General features: G+C 35.2%; 1 protein-coding gene across 7 annotated transcripts in view; it reads right to left on the minus strand.

Annotated features, from left to right (window-relative positions):
* Positions 1–3,544: 3,544 nt before the first annotated feature.
* The window catches only part of bnc2 (basonuclin zinc finger protein 2), a 384,791-nt gene continuing 372,338 nt past the window's right edge, over positions 3,545–15,997 (minus strand). For 5 of the 7 annotated variants that reach the window (XM_055205285.2, XM_055205283.2, XM_073863763.1 and 2 more), the window contains one exon: positions 6,967–9,439. In XM_055205285.2, coding sequence (XP_055061260.2) covers positions 8,680–9,439 — 760 coding nt within the window. In that variant the 3' untranslated portion in view covers positions 6,967–8,679. Of the gene's footprint in view, positions 5,188–6,966; positions 9,440–12,872; positions 12,947–15,997 lie in introns of those variants that run through there. The other 2 variants (XM_055205284.2, XM_055205289.2) reach the window with 2 other exon arrangements.

Raw genomic sequence — 15,997 nt, forward strand, 5'->3', positions numbered from 1 at the left:
AGTGTTTAAAGTAGTTTCATAAGCTCTTACTTAGTGTGAGAATGTTAAATTCAAGTGAAATTGTGATTATCGTTGGGTGAGGAACCCTCCCCACTTTTATATAGATGTTTTTGGAGATAGGCCTATTTGTAAAATGTTTTACATGTTTAACGTTTGAATTGTTAGGTGGCGGTTCCATGAGCTTTGAGTACTAAAATCTATGTGAAGCTTTACTGAACACTTGGGCGTTTTCCCGTACAGGGTCTAGATCAATCTAGAGGACTAGGCCTTAGTTATATTAGGACATTTAGGTACTTTTTACAAACGAACCTTATAAAAAACATTACTGGTGTGCATCTTGAGACAAAACAAGGGCATTGATATTGGTTAAGATATGTCGGTGAAAGATGATTTTAAATTAAGACAGCTTAAACATGCTAGTCTGGAACTAGGATAAGCCCTGTCCAGGAAATCGTCCCTTGGGAAGGTACACTCAGTTACTTACATTTTATTTAAATTTTCACAAAATATTTGTGACTGTTATTGTATAAAACTTTTTATTAAAAATAATTATTTTCTAATGTCTACTGTGCAAATGTATGGAGACCATTTCTGTATGTTTACAATTTTAAGGTATTACTAATAAATAAAAATGAATAAAATGTTACAAAATAGTTTGAGTGTTTCTTTTTCTATTAGGACAACGGGGAATAAACAATTCAGCATGGTTCCATACAAATATAATTTTACCAATATACATTTTATATATTATTATATTATATTATAAATGTATTGTAACATACATTTTCAGTTTGGGTAAATTAAAATAAGAATGCTACCACAATTTAAAGTTAATTGGGCAAAAACATGGTTTCTTATTTTCAAGTGGCTCAACCTGTTATTTCCCATTGAGCTAATGTTTAAAAATCGTTGCCACAATTGATAAAATTCAATTCACAGAAGATCTATTGGCCCAAGAGAAAATTGTCAATGTTACCAGTCACTAGAAAATTTTGAGTTAGGGAGGCAAATTTTTTTTTAAAGGGCATTGTTCTCAGGTTAACATCCTAAGAAAACCCTGGATACCGCTGTGTGAAAGGCAGGATAAATCTGGCAATGGTAAACTAGTAAACTTTTATCAAAGTTGAGTTAATGTATAACACGGAGGCACTGAGACTTCCGTTTACAATATGATTTTCATTTTTGACACATGAATAAATGTTTAGGTTCCTTTCAAACATAGTTAAAAGTGTGCCCGTTATATATTATTATTGCAGTAAAAGAGTTTATTTTGATCATGGTGCCACGATTGCTGGATAATTCTGAAATTACTTTTCAGTCATTTGTGATGTTATACGTCTTCACGTATTGACATTATTTGCAAAGTACATTTGCAATGTGTTTTAGAAGGACTGTATGCTCAAACTCAGCAATGACAGCAATGTGATCGCTGATGGGCTGGTAGAGAGATAGAGACCAAGAAAAAGAGAGACCACGGCTCTGTAGAAATGATCAGTGTTATTTGAAGTCGGCTCTTAAAGGACAAAATACCAGAGTAAGCTTTTACATGGCTATCATACACATTTTTTCAGGACGTTCTTGCAACTCTGTGGCAACTTGTCCACAACCTGGTACTGGGTTGCGACCCGGTGGTTGAGGACCTCTGCTCTAGCTGCCATCAAACAGAGCTTTGATGTGCAGAATCTTTCAAAATGTATACAACCACCATGAATACTCTTTCAAGATGAACACGCCGCCGCTTTCTTTCCGAAACCACTAGCAATGATCCGACAAGCACACTCTTTTCTCGTTTCTCACCAATGATCCTATTTAATGTTTACTTAATCAAAGTTTAGCACGTTCTAAACATTTTAACGTTGTAAACTTTTGGGCAGAAACCAAAAACTATACCCACATTTGTCGAAATCTGTAAAAAACCTGTCAACTCTTCCTCCCACGCAGAGCATGCGTGACCTAGACAATCTTACATCTGACTTGAGAATCGCTGAGACATTAGGAGATGGAAATTTAGCAGAATAAAATGTTTGAACGTTATGATTTTTTGACAGAAACTCTCTGTTCCTGTTTTATCCCAATTTCTTAACAATTTGGGGTGGTTTCCCAGACAGGGATTAACCTAAACCAGGACTAGGCCTTAGTTTAATTAGGAAATATAAATAGTTTTAACCAACATGCTTTACTAAAACGCAACTTGTGTGCATTCTGAGGCAAAACTAAGGGCAGTGATGTATTTTAAGATGTGCCACTGCAAGTTGTTTTCAGTTTGTACAGCTCTTACATTTATTTTAGTCTGGGACTAGTCTAATACCTGTCTGGGAAACCACCTCTTTATCATTTAGCAAGGCATATGAGAATTTAACCCACACAATATGTTTTTATCGTTTTGCTACTGATAGAATTACATGGAAAAATTATATCTCTGTTTCCTTTAGATTCATAGTTTAACCTTCGTAACTGTTTGGACAGAAGGATTTACGAACCTTAGTGAATGTTTCCTTGCGTCGTGGTGGAGTTCATCATGGCTTCATAAATCATTAAAATCTTTAAAGTTATTGTCATGATCCTGTCAGCCCTGTATGTCTTTTATGTGTTTCATGTGACATTCATTACAGTCCTCACTGTTGTCTTGTTTTGTGTGGAGAGTCACGTGGCCTGTGTTTATGTTTTGTGTACCTCGTGCTCTCCTGTCTTAAGTCTTGACCCCGCCCCCTCGTTTCCTTGTTAATTATTCATTATTAATTTATGCCCTTCACCTGTTTGTCCTCGTTCCCTAGTTAAGTTCCCCCCTATTTAATGCCATTCTGTCTGCTGTCTTGTGCTGGATCATTGTGTGTCATTGGCTGTTTTGGAGTCTCTGGCTGTTTCTCAATATGCGTTCTTCAGCGATCTTGCGTCCTTGTGTCCTCGCTCTACGTCATCATCAACAGTCGAAGTTCAATTCCAATTCTCAAGAACGCAAGTACAGAGGACGCATGAAAATACCCGGATGAGTTCTTGATATCGAGGATGCATTGAGTGCAGACTGGCGCGTTGAAATCTGGGGAGGTCACGTGACCAGCAGGAAGATCGCACACATATCAATTCTCACAGGTGCGTTCTGTGTTCTCGCGACCTTCTGAGTTCGTTCTTCCAAGGTCGCCTGGCAAGACCAGTCTCCACGAGAACGCAAGTCCGTTCTTTGCGTTCTTAGAATTGAGAAACAGCCTTTGTCTTGTTTTTGCCTGGCTATTATTTAATTCTTGCCTTGTTTACCCCCTCAAGGGAGTTTTTGTTATATAATAAAAGTCTTTTTGGTTGAGAACTGTCTGCACTTGGGTTCTGTCTTCCCCATCCCTGACAGTTATAACCACACATAAGCAGTATTATAATGTATTGTATCTTTTGTTTTGATTATTTATTAGACTTTAAATAATCAAATATTTAACATTATAACATTTATTATGAGACATTATGCCTGCATTACAATGCATTACAAATGTCTATAATGCATTATAAATAGGGGGTTTATAGAAATCTCTATTAAAAAATAATTACAGCCTTATTGTGCCAGTGACTGATAAATCTTTAATATAAAAATTGTACAAGAATTCTGATACAAAGTTCAAGAGGTATTTGGACAAAAACTGAATAAAATTCCTTTTACAAATCATATGCATTTAATGCAAAATAAAATGAAATGAAATGCAGATAAAATAAAAGGTTGTGATACAAAAGACACCAAAAGATATTAAATCATTTAAAGAGGTTGTCAATCTGTCTGCCTTGTGGATAAGATGAACTACTTTAACATCATTGTTAATCCTCTGATGCTGTTCATGAATGGGAAAAAACTAACAAATGAACAAGACAACTACAACAAACATCACATTAAAACAGGTTCACAAAATATTAAAAATTCACAAAATATTTCAAGCTTATTTATTGTTGTTGCTGCACAAAAAGTAAATATTTTACTTGCATTACAGAACTTTTTTCATGTAAATCAAACTGTAACAATAGTTTGATTTAGAATTAGAAATGCTTTAGTGTGAATTTTTTTAGTGTGGAAAGAAAGAATTCCATTTGATCTGCTGTTTGTGCTTTATTAACCCATGTCCTCAAGATAACCGTGTTAAAACAGAAACTTAAAATCACCTTTGCATGAGATTACATTCAGTATTAATGGACTGTGATGGTCCTGTCCTCAGAGCTGCAGTGATCTAATGAAATATTTAAGGCTCACTTAGACTCACTTTTATGTTTCTTTCCGTAAAACCATGAAAACCCTTATGTTAGGAAAGGAATAACTGCACTTTGCTGTGCATAGATCTGGTTAGATTTTCAAAAGAAAAATAATGCTTTTGTTTTTCAATTAAAAAAAGAACCAAACAGGAACGGAAGGGGGCAGTAGAGGATTAGCAAATAACTATCCAGTACAAAATACATACTAGAAAAAAATCTTTTTTTCTTTCTGTTTCATTCTGCACTCTTTCCTTTTTCTTTCTGATCCTCTTCTCCTGTGTAATAATTGACCCTAAAAACCTTCTCCACCTCTAACATCTGGCCACTATGACTACATTTTAATTTACAAGCTTTTCAACTACTCTTTACATCTGTAAAACTAAATTAATTAAAATGGGCTTTCCCCTGTTTCAGGTCTTTATAATCATTAAATCTGATTTGACTTTTTTTGACAGTTTGATGAATACAGAGGCCTAGAGGTTGATTACTTTTGTTTGTAATATCACCCATGTATTTAAATGCACTAAACTTTTTTCCAATTTGGTTGACTTAGGAAAAGCATTAGCATCTGTTAGCTTTAAAAGTTCTTTTTGTTTTGAGGTTAATATGTGATTTTGCTGTCGTTTTCTAAAGCTGTTAGTAATACAGGAGTTGTTTTTGAAGGTGTCTGGAGTGAAACTCTCTTATAAACCTTATAGGCAGCAGGAAAATAAGCACTTCAATGACAGTAAAGGGAGACGCAGCTTTCTTTGCTCATATTTCCCCTAGTTTGAAATACACAGACAAGTAACACTTTATCTTACAGCAATCACATGAACTTAAGCATACACTATGAGTCTCCATCTCTCTGTGTCTTCTCACTGTGTTGCAGTTATGGCAGAGGGCAGGGTCCAATTACACTTCATTCACCTAATTCACACAGCACTTTGGTCCCAGAAAATTTCTGTAAAATTGGCAGACAGGCATCTGTGTGAAGACAAAATGTAAATGTAAAATGTTCTGAGGTTGCTCTCGGATAAAGGGACCTAGTAACATTGCCGTAAGACACATGGAAAACGTTGTGTCTGAATAAGAAGCACAAACTATGCCGTAAGGAGAGTGCTGTAGTGAGGACACGCGTGTCACCTCAACATAAAGTTATGGTTCAGCTCTTTAAAATGAAGGATTTACATGCAGATGAACATTCACAATGAGAAATGTCTGGAATGAAGCATATATCATGGAGCTAGTCACTATTCGCGCTGAAGCTGAGATCATTCAGCAGCATAAAAGAATAGCGCGTCATGCGCTCATTTATGCTTAGAATAAACAAAAATGCATGCATCGCCACAAGAAAAATTGTTCAGCTCTTTAAAAGGGGGTTGTAAGTACACATTAAGATTCACGATCAGAAATGTCTGCAAACTGGAATGAAGCAGAGATAAGGGAGCTTGTCAAATATCCACTCTGAGGCTAAGATCATTCACCAGCATACTAGAACAGCGCGTAACACACTCCTTTATAATCTTATCATAAACAAAAATGCACGTGCATGGTTTCTGAAGAGAGAAATATCTGATAATAATCAAACTTTAGACGTTGTGGAGAAAAAAAACTACCAAGTACAGGACTTTAATCACATCACATGTCTTTATGGGATCTTTACAGAATTTGTGTGAATGCACGCACAGATTCCAGAAAATGATTGGCAGTGTGAATGGACCTAAAATCAAACGATCCCGGAAAAATCCTAAATGCATTTTCCGTGTATTTTCTGTAATGTCTGTGTGAAAAGGACTTTAGAGGCAAAAAATAGAGTAAGGGAAATAGGGAAGAGAAACATACAGAGAGTTGGACTTCTTTAAATCACACAGTATTGCCATTTACAGAATAAGCTGTAAAAATACTGTTTTTCAACTGGTTGGGTAAAATACAGACAAACCCAATGGTTAGATTGAAATTAACCTAAACTGGGTTGTTTTAACCCATGGTTGGGTCAGATATGGACATTTTCTATATTCATTTATCCCAGTGGTTGGGTTTGTGCATACTGTATTATACCCAACCATGGGTTGAATCAATCCAGCATTTTCGTCAGTGTAGGTTTACTTAATGAATTGATGTGAGGTATTGGTTCAGAAATACCTTGGAGCGTTGGAGCATTATATTTTTAATAATGCATATTGTTTCCTCTCCTAATTCCATCCGCACCTCCCCATGTCTTTATCCAGCTTTAATACTTTTTAAACCACATGGAGTACAAGTATTGCTTTACTGCATTTATTCAAATTGACAGCAACTGATAGCAATGGGATTAGTTGTTAAAAGTGAGCTAAAAGTAATAAGTAGCCATACCACAGATACAAAAAAATGCCCATATGTACGTACTTTTTAACTGCATAATATTTAGTACCAATTTCCCCAATGTCTTGTTATGTATAAATGGGTTAAAAGATTCAGACAGTTTGCAGAGGATTAAATGGATCAAATTAATAAAGACAAAATAGAGACTAAATGTTTTACAGTAACAATACATGCAGTTAAAAGATTGCCTTCCTAACCTTTGAGCAAATTCAGCAATTGACCATACATTTTACCAGTAACACTTATTTTTTTCTTCATGTCAAATGTGATTACTCTCATATGAAGATATGGCATATTTCTGTTAAAGGTTCAGTAATTACAGCTGGCACTGTGTTCTTAAAAATTTTACTTTCTGTTGGACACTCATTATTATGTTTTATCCATAAAATAATACAACTCATATAGTTGCAATGTGCAAAACTGGTTTTTGTTCTTTTATTTTTATACTAAAGCTATAAACATAAGAAAATAAAAGAAAAAATGTATCTTTTTAGAGCTAAAGGCATGCCAGCTCTATCTGAATATCTAACAGGTAGATAAAACAAGTCACAAGTCACATGAATTTCATTTCTCTTTTTAAGGTAAAACATTTTAAACCCAACATAAAAGAACCAAGCTAGGTAAATCCTACTTTGCCTTGATTAACTTTCAAAGTGAATGTTTTGGACAACCAACCCACCCATAACACAAAAAAAAGAAAAAAATATCAACCATCAATACAACTGTTTTACACCAAAGCCCCTCAGGACATTATTATTTACATATTTAAGCCAGTCATGCTCTTGTAAGGGATACTTAAAAGCTGTCACAAATACATCAAGTTTTTTATCAGTATTATCATTTCTGCAGGCAACAGTAACAAATAAAAGATCCAAAAGATTTCCGAGTCAGGCATAGAGGGTCCTATGTTGTCTAATGTTCAGTCATATGCTTCCAAAAACAAAAAATGTAAAATGGGCACAATGCTGCTTTAGGTTTTGAGAGAAACTATGCTCTTATGGCGTTATGTAATGGCTGCTGTGCAGTGGAGAGGAGGCTGTTACATTGAGTAGGGTAAGTAGCCATTAAGCCCATGTACCCTTTAAGCCCACTTTTAACTTTGACGTCAAAAAATAAAAAGAGAAAATCATATTTTATCTGCTCATTATTTTAACCAGTTCAGTAATTTATTAGTTTGCTGATATTTTTATTGCATACCAATCACATTTGTCAATGTTAAGTTACATTTTTTGTGTATGAACAAATAGTACGTTATCCTATTTTCTTTAAATGAAAAGATGAGTTTTATTAGCTTGCACATAAAACTAATCTCAGGGTCAAACCATAAACCTTACTAAAAGATTTTAAAGATTGCAAAAAAATTAAGCATGTAAACTACAAACACTATGGCGTGGTTTCCCAGACAGGGTTTAGATTAATCCAGGAACAAGGCCTTAGTTATATTATGAGATTTAAGTAGTTTTTACAAATAAACCTTACAAAAAACAATACTGTGAATAAATACAGTATGTCAGTACAAGATCTTTTCAAATTAAGACAGCTCAAATATGCATTTTAGTCTGGGACTAGGATATGCCCTGTCTGTGAAACCGCCCCTAAATGTTTTGTGATTAATTTTACATTCATCAACAAATAAATAAGTCATAAATTATTTTGTAGCGCAGATTATTTTAAATTATTGCATAAGGGTTGCATTCTGCATGTTATTAATGTTGAATTTTATTTAGTACAGGCACTCACAAACATTGGTAAAATATGTTTTTTTTTATGTTTTCCTGTCACTGAAAAAATATAATGTTTTACTTCAAAATTAGTCATTTTTATATTTTGTGAATCAATCATGAAGTGGGTTTATTTGGAACACGTGGGCTTAAATGGTACCAATTAATCCCACTCAAGACTTCTGACTTTATTCATAAAATATCTTTATCGTTATTAAATGTACATCAACTAATTAATTAATTTTCAAATGAGAGATAAATCTTGCATTTTACCAAATTTTATACCATCTTAATATTTATATAAAAAATACTCAAAATTAGATTTTGGTGGGCTTAATGGGTACACTTACCCTACATGTAGCTTGGGGCAACAGGATAGGGAGGGATGTCTGTTCTAATCAACCACTGTGGTATAGGGGGCATTTTTGTGTAGGTTGGGGTTCTGGCTATGCCTGTTTCTGCTTCTTACAGAAGAAAACATCATGTTACAGCCAGGTACTTTGCATTTGTGCATTTCACGCAGATGAACAGTTTTGTAGTGCACCCGAAGAGTCCCTTTGTTACTATACATTTTGTGGCAGATGGTGCAAAGGATGCCATTTGATCCATTACCTCCACTAGATGGCAAGATATATGATGAGATGGTTGGGTCACAGCGTTGCAACTCATCCTCTAGGTTTTCTACTCGTCTGTCGTTCCTGGTCTCTTCCCCATCCCTACCCTCCAGTGGCACACCCCCAGTGCTGAGGTTGCAGTCATCAATGTCACTTGTACCATCCAGGTCATCCAGCAGGATGCCCTCATCGCTACCCTCATCAGACTCCTGTGAGGACTGCACACTGCCACTTGACTGTATGCTGGAGGTGGTGCTCAGGTCCAGAACCATGTAGTCATCAGTGGTGCCACGATAATAGCCGTTGCTGTGTGAATATACTGTAGTGGCTGAAGACCCCCTCTTCTGGTAGCCTATGCCTTCTTGTGGGCCACTGATTGGATTCTCCACCCCCTCAAGTCCCAAATTGTGGCCAGCATAGATCTTTGTCAAGAACTCAGCACGCAGATCCTTAGGCAGGGTCGTAAGCTGGGGGTCCAATACAATGTCATCTAGCTCTTTGGTCAGTAGTTTGCGGTGCAGGTTGATGTTGGAGCTATGTCTGTAAAAGAGAGTGGACAGGGTTAATTTTGCAATTTAAACTGAAAACTATTATGGTTGCTTAGTGCAAACATAAAAAATAACTTATTCAGAGTAATCTGATTATTCTACAGTGTTGGCCAAAATTATTGGAACACCTAACAGATCTGAAAATACTGACCTTTTTTTGCCTCCAAAACATGATTTAATTTCATAATGATCATTGCTCTGAGCACAAGAAGTATCAGATGAAGTGAGTAGTATTGTTTTTATTCACATTTAACTTTAATATTTGAAGTGTCCACCTTTTGCGGGTCAGTAAGGAAAATAACCTTAATATCCTTATGATGGCTCTATTCTATGGTTTATAGAGCATAATGATGATTGTAAGAGATTTAGTTCATTTTCCTTACTGGCCCCCTCAAAGTCCGGACCTCAACCCCCTTGAGCAAATTTGGGGCGAGTTGGAAAACATTCAAAGGAAAGCCTTTGGCTTGAGTTGCAGAAGGCATGGTATAACATTACAGATAAAGTTCTGAGGAAATATTTTTACACTATGCCAGAGAGATGTGCTGCTGTAATTAAAAAAAGTGAACATACCAAATTTTAACCTCCTAAGACCTGGTGTTTTCCACATACGTGAACATCACATTTTTTTGTTGTTTGCACCATAATACTTAATTCTGTGTAACTGGAACCTGTTGTACACAAACGTGGACAATTACACTGCCTCATGTTCAAAGAAAAATATAATGTTTATAATAAATTATAGTTATTATATTTATTGGTTCTTCTTAACCCCAAATAGCTAAAAAAAAATCTAAAATCCAAGCCAAAGCTCGGGTCTTAGGAGGTTAAAGTTAAGTGGATAAAAACAGTATGACTAACTTTATCTGATATTTGTTGTGCTCAGACCAATAATCATTATAAAATGAAATAATGTTTTGGAGGCAAAAAAGACAATATTTTCAGATCCGTCAGGTGTTCTAATAATTTTGGCCACCGCTATAGGACAATCATTGTGCTAGTATCTTACACATTCTATTACTGTAAAGATTTCTAATCATGTCAATTTCTAATCTTAAATTCTAATGTTTTTTTCTTTTGTTTTTATGAACTTGTATTAGAGCCCACTATAAGAGCCCACATTTCTGACACAGCAGAGAGTTCAATCACTCTAACTCTGCTTAGACAGTATCGTGCTTAAGTGTTTACTTCTGTCAGCACCTCTGCAGGCATGCACAAATGCAATTGACTCTGACTCAATTAAATACTCCACCACATTGAATGGAAGTTTATCAATTGATTTGAGCTGTGGTAATGCAATATTTGAGGAAAACTCAATATCATATTATCTCAGACTTGGACAGCATTAGCACATTGATTCGCTCTTAAAGGTAGCGTAATAGAGAACCATAAAAGTATTGTTCATGTAAGTCTCACTTTAATAAAGATGGACTTTCTCTCACCTGAGTGCAGAATCGCATAGCACACAGCAAGAGAAAGTGCATTTGCATCAATTCATCTTAGCCAGACTCTATTTTCTTAGAACTTGATCTGCTGTTAGACAACTGCTCAAGAAATCACTTTACACAAAACTGAGACCATGCAATGTCAGACCTCATGATGTGCAACTAAAACTTAAATAAATGCTATAGTTTCACCAAAATCAAAAGCAAGCCAACCTAGTAGAATGGGGTAACAGAGATAGAAAAGAAAGAAAGAAACACAACCAAGGATTTAATGTGAATTGAGCCTTTGTGTCTCTCTGAGTGCCATACAACCACTGCCCACTGGATTTGCAATCTAAAGCTATTAGTTATATAGAATATGTAAAACAAAACTGAAAAAACCTCAGAGATACCTGGCCATGCAAAAGATGTCAAAGAAATAGTTATGGACGAGGAAAAAATGACTTAAGTGTAAATAAATTAATAAATAAATGTAGAAATACATAAATAAATAAATGAACAAATACATAAATGCAGAAATGGAAAATTAATTAATTTATTAAATAAATTCAGAAATAAATTGATTAATTAATGTAGAAATACAAAACAAATGAATGAATAAATACATAAGTGCAAAAATAAATAAGTAAATAAATAAATAAATAAACACATGCATGCAAAATAAATAAATGCAGATATAAATAAAAATATATATTGTATATATATATATTGTTTTGTCAAAATTTATTTTTGCACCATTTATGTTATAATACATTTATTACTATGTATTTCTACATGTATTATTTTTACATTTATTTATGCATTTCTACATCTATTTATTTATGTATTTCTGTGTCTGTATGTTAATAAGTTAGGCGGTCCCAACCTCTCTCAATGCAGGATTGGTTAAACAGGATCGTTGTGGCTGTGCAGAAATATTAACTGTGATTTGTTTGATTCACATTGTTTTCATGCTTTTCAGGTCTGTGTATTGACAGTTATAGAAAAGTCCATGACTCTTTATCCATTGCTCTAGACGAGGGATAAGAAGTCAGTGATTGACAGCATGATGCAATCCTGTTCACCTCCAACAATATAAAGTAAGCATATAATGTCTGTTTCTTTGAGAAATAAAGATTAGGATTCATTCATGTAGGGGAGAGTTAATGCTGTGTATTTGTAATTAAAGAAATTGACAAAATAAATCTTCAGTTTAAGTTAGATTTGTATTATAGATCATTTAAATGTGCTTTTGTGGTTTGGGCAAAAAGGACCCTTGGCAACAGTGTTTTTTTGGTTATTTGCCTTTTTTGAAATTGCTAAACTGTTTAAAACACACTAGATAAAATGTGAGTGTTTTTATGGTAAATGTATGACTTTTTGCATTAATCCATGAGCTTGCGGCAATCCATGCTGACCTGCTTCGGCTTTGCTCACGCATGCTGTATGAATGCTAACTTGTTAATATAGCTGCCAAAAAGTATGCATCGCTCACACAGTGCTCATTCATGCGGTGCAAAGCCATTCCATTAGCAACTGATATTGATCATATCCAGCATGCTAAATGCGTTCACTCATGCCTGCGGACCCTGCGTCAATCAGTATCAGTAGTTCCTAAAAACTCTGCCATATGTAAGGACTGTATGTAGCTGCGGTAATGGAGCCACAACGATCCTGTTTAACCAATCCTGCATTGAGAGAGGTTGGGACCGCCTACCTTATTAACATACGGACACAGAAATACATAGATAAATGTTAAAATAAATAAATGTAGAAGTAAATGTAGAAATAAATGTATAACAGAAATGGCTACATTCATTTATTTCTGCATTTTATTAATTACTTATTTATTTCTGCATTTATTTATTTCTGTATTTCTACGTTTATTTATTTCTGCATTTATGTTTTTTGTTATTTATTTATTTACACTTAAGTCATTTTTCGTCCTCCATAAATAGCCTAAACGTAACTGACAAAAAGATTACACAATGTTGTAGAGCTTACCAGCAGTGCCATGGTTGATGCAGTCAAAAAGGGTCCCTTTTCTTTAATTATTTAGTTCCCTATCCGACATTCTCCTGCAAGAAGTAAAAATAAATTCAATAGAGGGACCCTTTCTGTTGATACAGGAGCGGACCACTAAAGCATCATCAATAACGAAGGGATGATTTTCTGTGAATAAATGTATTTGAATATTTGTCATACATGTTGTGCATCTGTCTACTACTTTACTTAAGCATAGTTGCTAGGGGTAGGTATGATAAACATATTTGATAAAAACTATAAAAAATTGTCAACTTATGCAGGTACACGCTTAAGTCATGTTGCTGTGTGCGTGGTAACAAAAACGTAACGTTCGCACATATGTTTAACACTGCAGTTTTAAAGTGCTTTTAAGCCATTGAAACACAAACAACTGGGCTATATGCGCTCTGTTCCTGTGTGAGAGGAGTGCACAAGCCACGCATCCACTGCTCATTAAGCTCGCATTTTTGCTGCTTTATTGGCCTTAAATATGTCAAATGTGCGTCAAAATGCCGTCTTTGCAAGTATCTTCATAGAAACGGTCATTTAGGTCTTCGAAGACAGTAAACCACTAAAAAAGATAACGCATGCCTAACAGTATTGGATTTGGAATTTGGTCTTGAATGGTTACCTAAAGTTCCCTAATATTGCTCCTGTCTGTCATTCATGTTAATCAAACAGCAGTGAGAGAAATTTAAGTGACTAAATCACTTTTGTACCTTTAAAGGAAAACACCACCATTTTTAAATATTTTACTATGTTCTTACCTTAACTTAGACGAATTAATACATACCTATCTGTTTTCAATGCGTGCACTTAATCTTTGTACAGAGCGTCAGAATGTGTTAGCATTTAGCCTAGCACCATTCATTCCTTAGGATCCAAACAAGGATTAATTTAGAAGCCACCGAAAACTTCCATGTTTTCCCTATTTAAAGACTGTTACATGAGTAGTAACACAAGTAAGTATGGTGGCACAAAATAAAACGTGTTTTTTTTTAACGGATAAAAAATGACAACTATATTGTACAGCAGAAGAGCACTTAGTTTGCACGCAGTAACATCATCACTACTGACTGCTCCCCCTCTCGCTCAAACTTTCGTCAATATTACTGAGCCCGCGGTCGAAGTGCTGCATAATAAGTGCTCTTCCGCCATACAATATAAGTTGAGGTAAGAACATAGTAAAATATTGAAAAATGGTGGTGTTTTCCTTTAAATGTCCCATATTGTCAAATCTGAAATTTTATGGCTTTTTTCATGATAACTGAGGTCTAGGGGCTATGTAAGTGCCATATAAATTTCAAAACAGTCATTTCACAGTCAAATTCACACAGCTTGCTTGAAGTAGCTGTTATTTTTCACAAGCCATTGTGACTTCCGTAAAAACCTGACATCAGGAATACTTAGTCACCGCCTTCAGTCACCACCCAAAGCACTGTCACCATCCACCCCCTTTCTACCAAACAAACCCCCAATGAATATTGCACCATGTTGAGAAAACACTGTTCAATCAATTGGATGTCAGGAAACTAAATCATTGCACAGGCTTCTAAAAAATATATGAGACCAATGGTTAATGTTCATTTATTTGGAAATTCCACAACAATTAGTTCAAGCTTAGCCATCTGTTCTAAACATTTCACAAGTGACTGCTTCGTCAATGGGCACAGTTCAATGTCGGTTTCTCCAAGAATCTACTCATAGATGTTGCAGGCCCTACTTTGTTGGGTCCGACCTCAAATCCACAAAAATCGTAAATAAACTTTTCATACATTTTAAGTAGGGCTACATAATACATCACATGCGATTGTCACACACATCACGTCAGTATAGATGGTACCTTGATTATTAGTAAATCGGCATCACCTACTTTCAGAACCGGCCACCGGCAGTTGGAATGATTCGGCAGATGGGAAAAATTTGGCAGATGGCGAATTACTACTAATCAATGAACCGTCTGTACACTGTAAAAAATTACTCTGGAGGGTGTTAAATTTAACCCATGAAAATGAGTTATAATTTAATTAAGTATATAAGCTAGCAAGTAAAATAAAAAATAATGGGTATACTCTACCTTCACTATCCAATTTTTAACAGTAATAACTGCAATACTAAAAAAATAAGTAACATATACCCCAAAATATTGGCCTTAGCACCGCATGAATCAACATCCAGGCGGGACTCGAGTCACCATTTTTCATATCATATCGGCGGGAGAACTGCGGTTTGTTGACAGGTAAGTTTTTATTTAACTTGTTGATATCATCATGAATGGAAATGTTAAGTTAAAGGAACAGTATGTAAGAAATTTATATCAATTAATCATAAAATGGCCCTGATATGTCACCAGACATTAAGAAATCATGGTCATTTCAAATACTTATATCACTGACAACAGTGGTCTGGCCAGGATATTGTCATTTAAAAAGTGGAGTTGCAGCCCTCAACTGATGTTTATGTTGTCATTTTGTCTATTGGCCACCAGTTGTGTGATTGCAGTACCAGTTTTAGCCACAAGTTTTGTGATTGCAATACCAGTTTTGGCCACAATCCTACATACTGTTCCTTTAACTGTAAAATCTACCAGAAGTTTAGTCATTTGCGTGCTTCCCTGTCTCTGTTGTTGACAGATTGATAGGTTAAAATTAGGGCTGTCAAAATTAACGCGTTAATAACGCGTTAACGCAAATTCATTTTAACGCCACTAATTTTATTAACGGAGATTAACGCAACACGCAATTTCTGTTTGACCCTTGGTCCAGCCCATAGTTGAATGAACAGAGACGCAGACAAATGTGACTCTCTCTAAATGAGTAAAAGGTTTTCATAGAAATAAGAACATTAAGCAAATCGGTCCGTCTACCAAATCCAATGCTCTAAATGCTCGTTGGACATCTGATATGATCTTTATTTATACGTCTGAGAGGTGTAACGTTAGTTACCGTCCTCCTAATGCTTAATCTAATACAAAAATGCGTCTCAATTCATTTTGGTTTCGCTTTTATGCATGACTTATAAAATAGACTGCAGGACTTGTTTGATGTTAAAATAGTCATTAAGAGAGATAAAGTTCGGTACCTGATTAATGTTAAAGAGTTATT

This window comes from Misgurnus anguillicaudatus, chromosome 3 (assembly GCF_027580225.2).
Source record: "Misgurnus anguillicaudatus chromosome 3, ASM2758022v2, whole genome shotgun sequence".
NCBI classification, from domain to species: domain Eukaryota; kingdom Metazoa; phylum Chordata; class Actinopteri; order Cypriniformes; family Cobitidae; genus Misgurnus; species Misgurnus anguillicaudatus.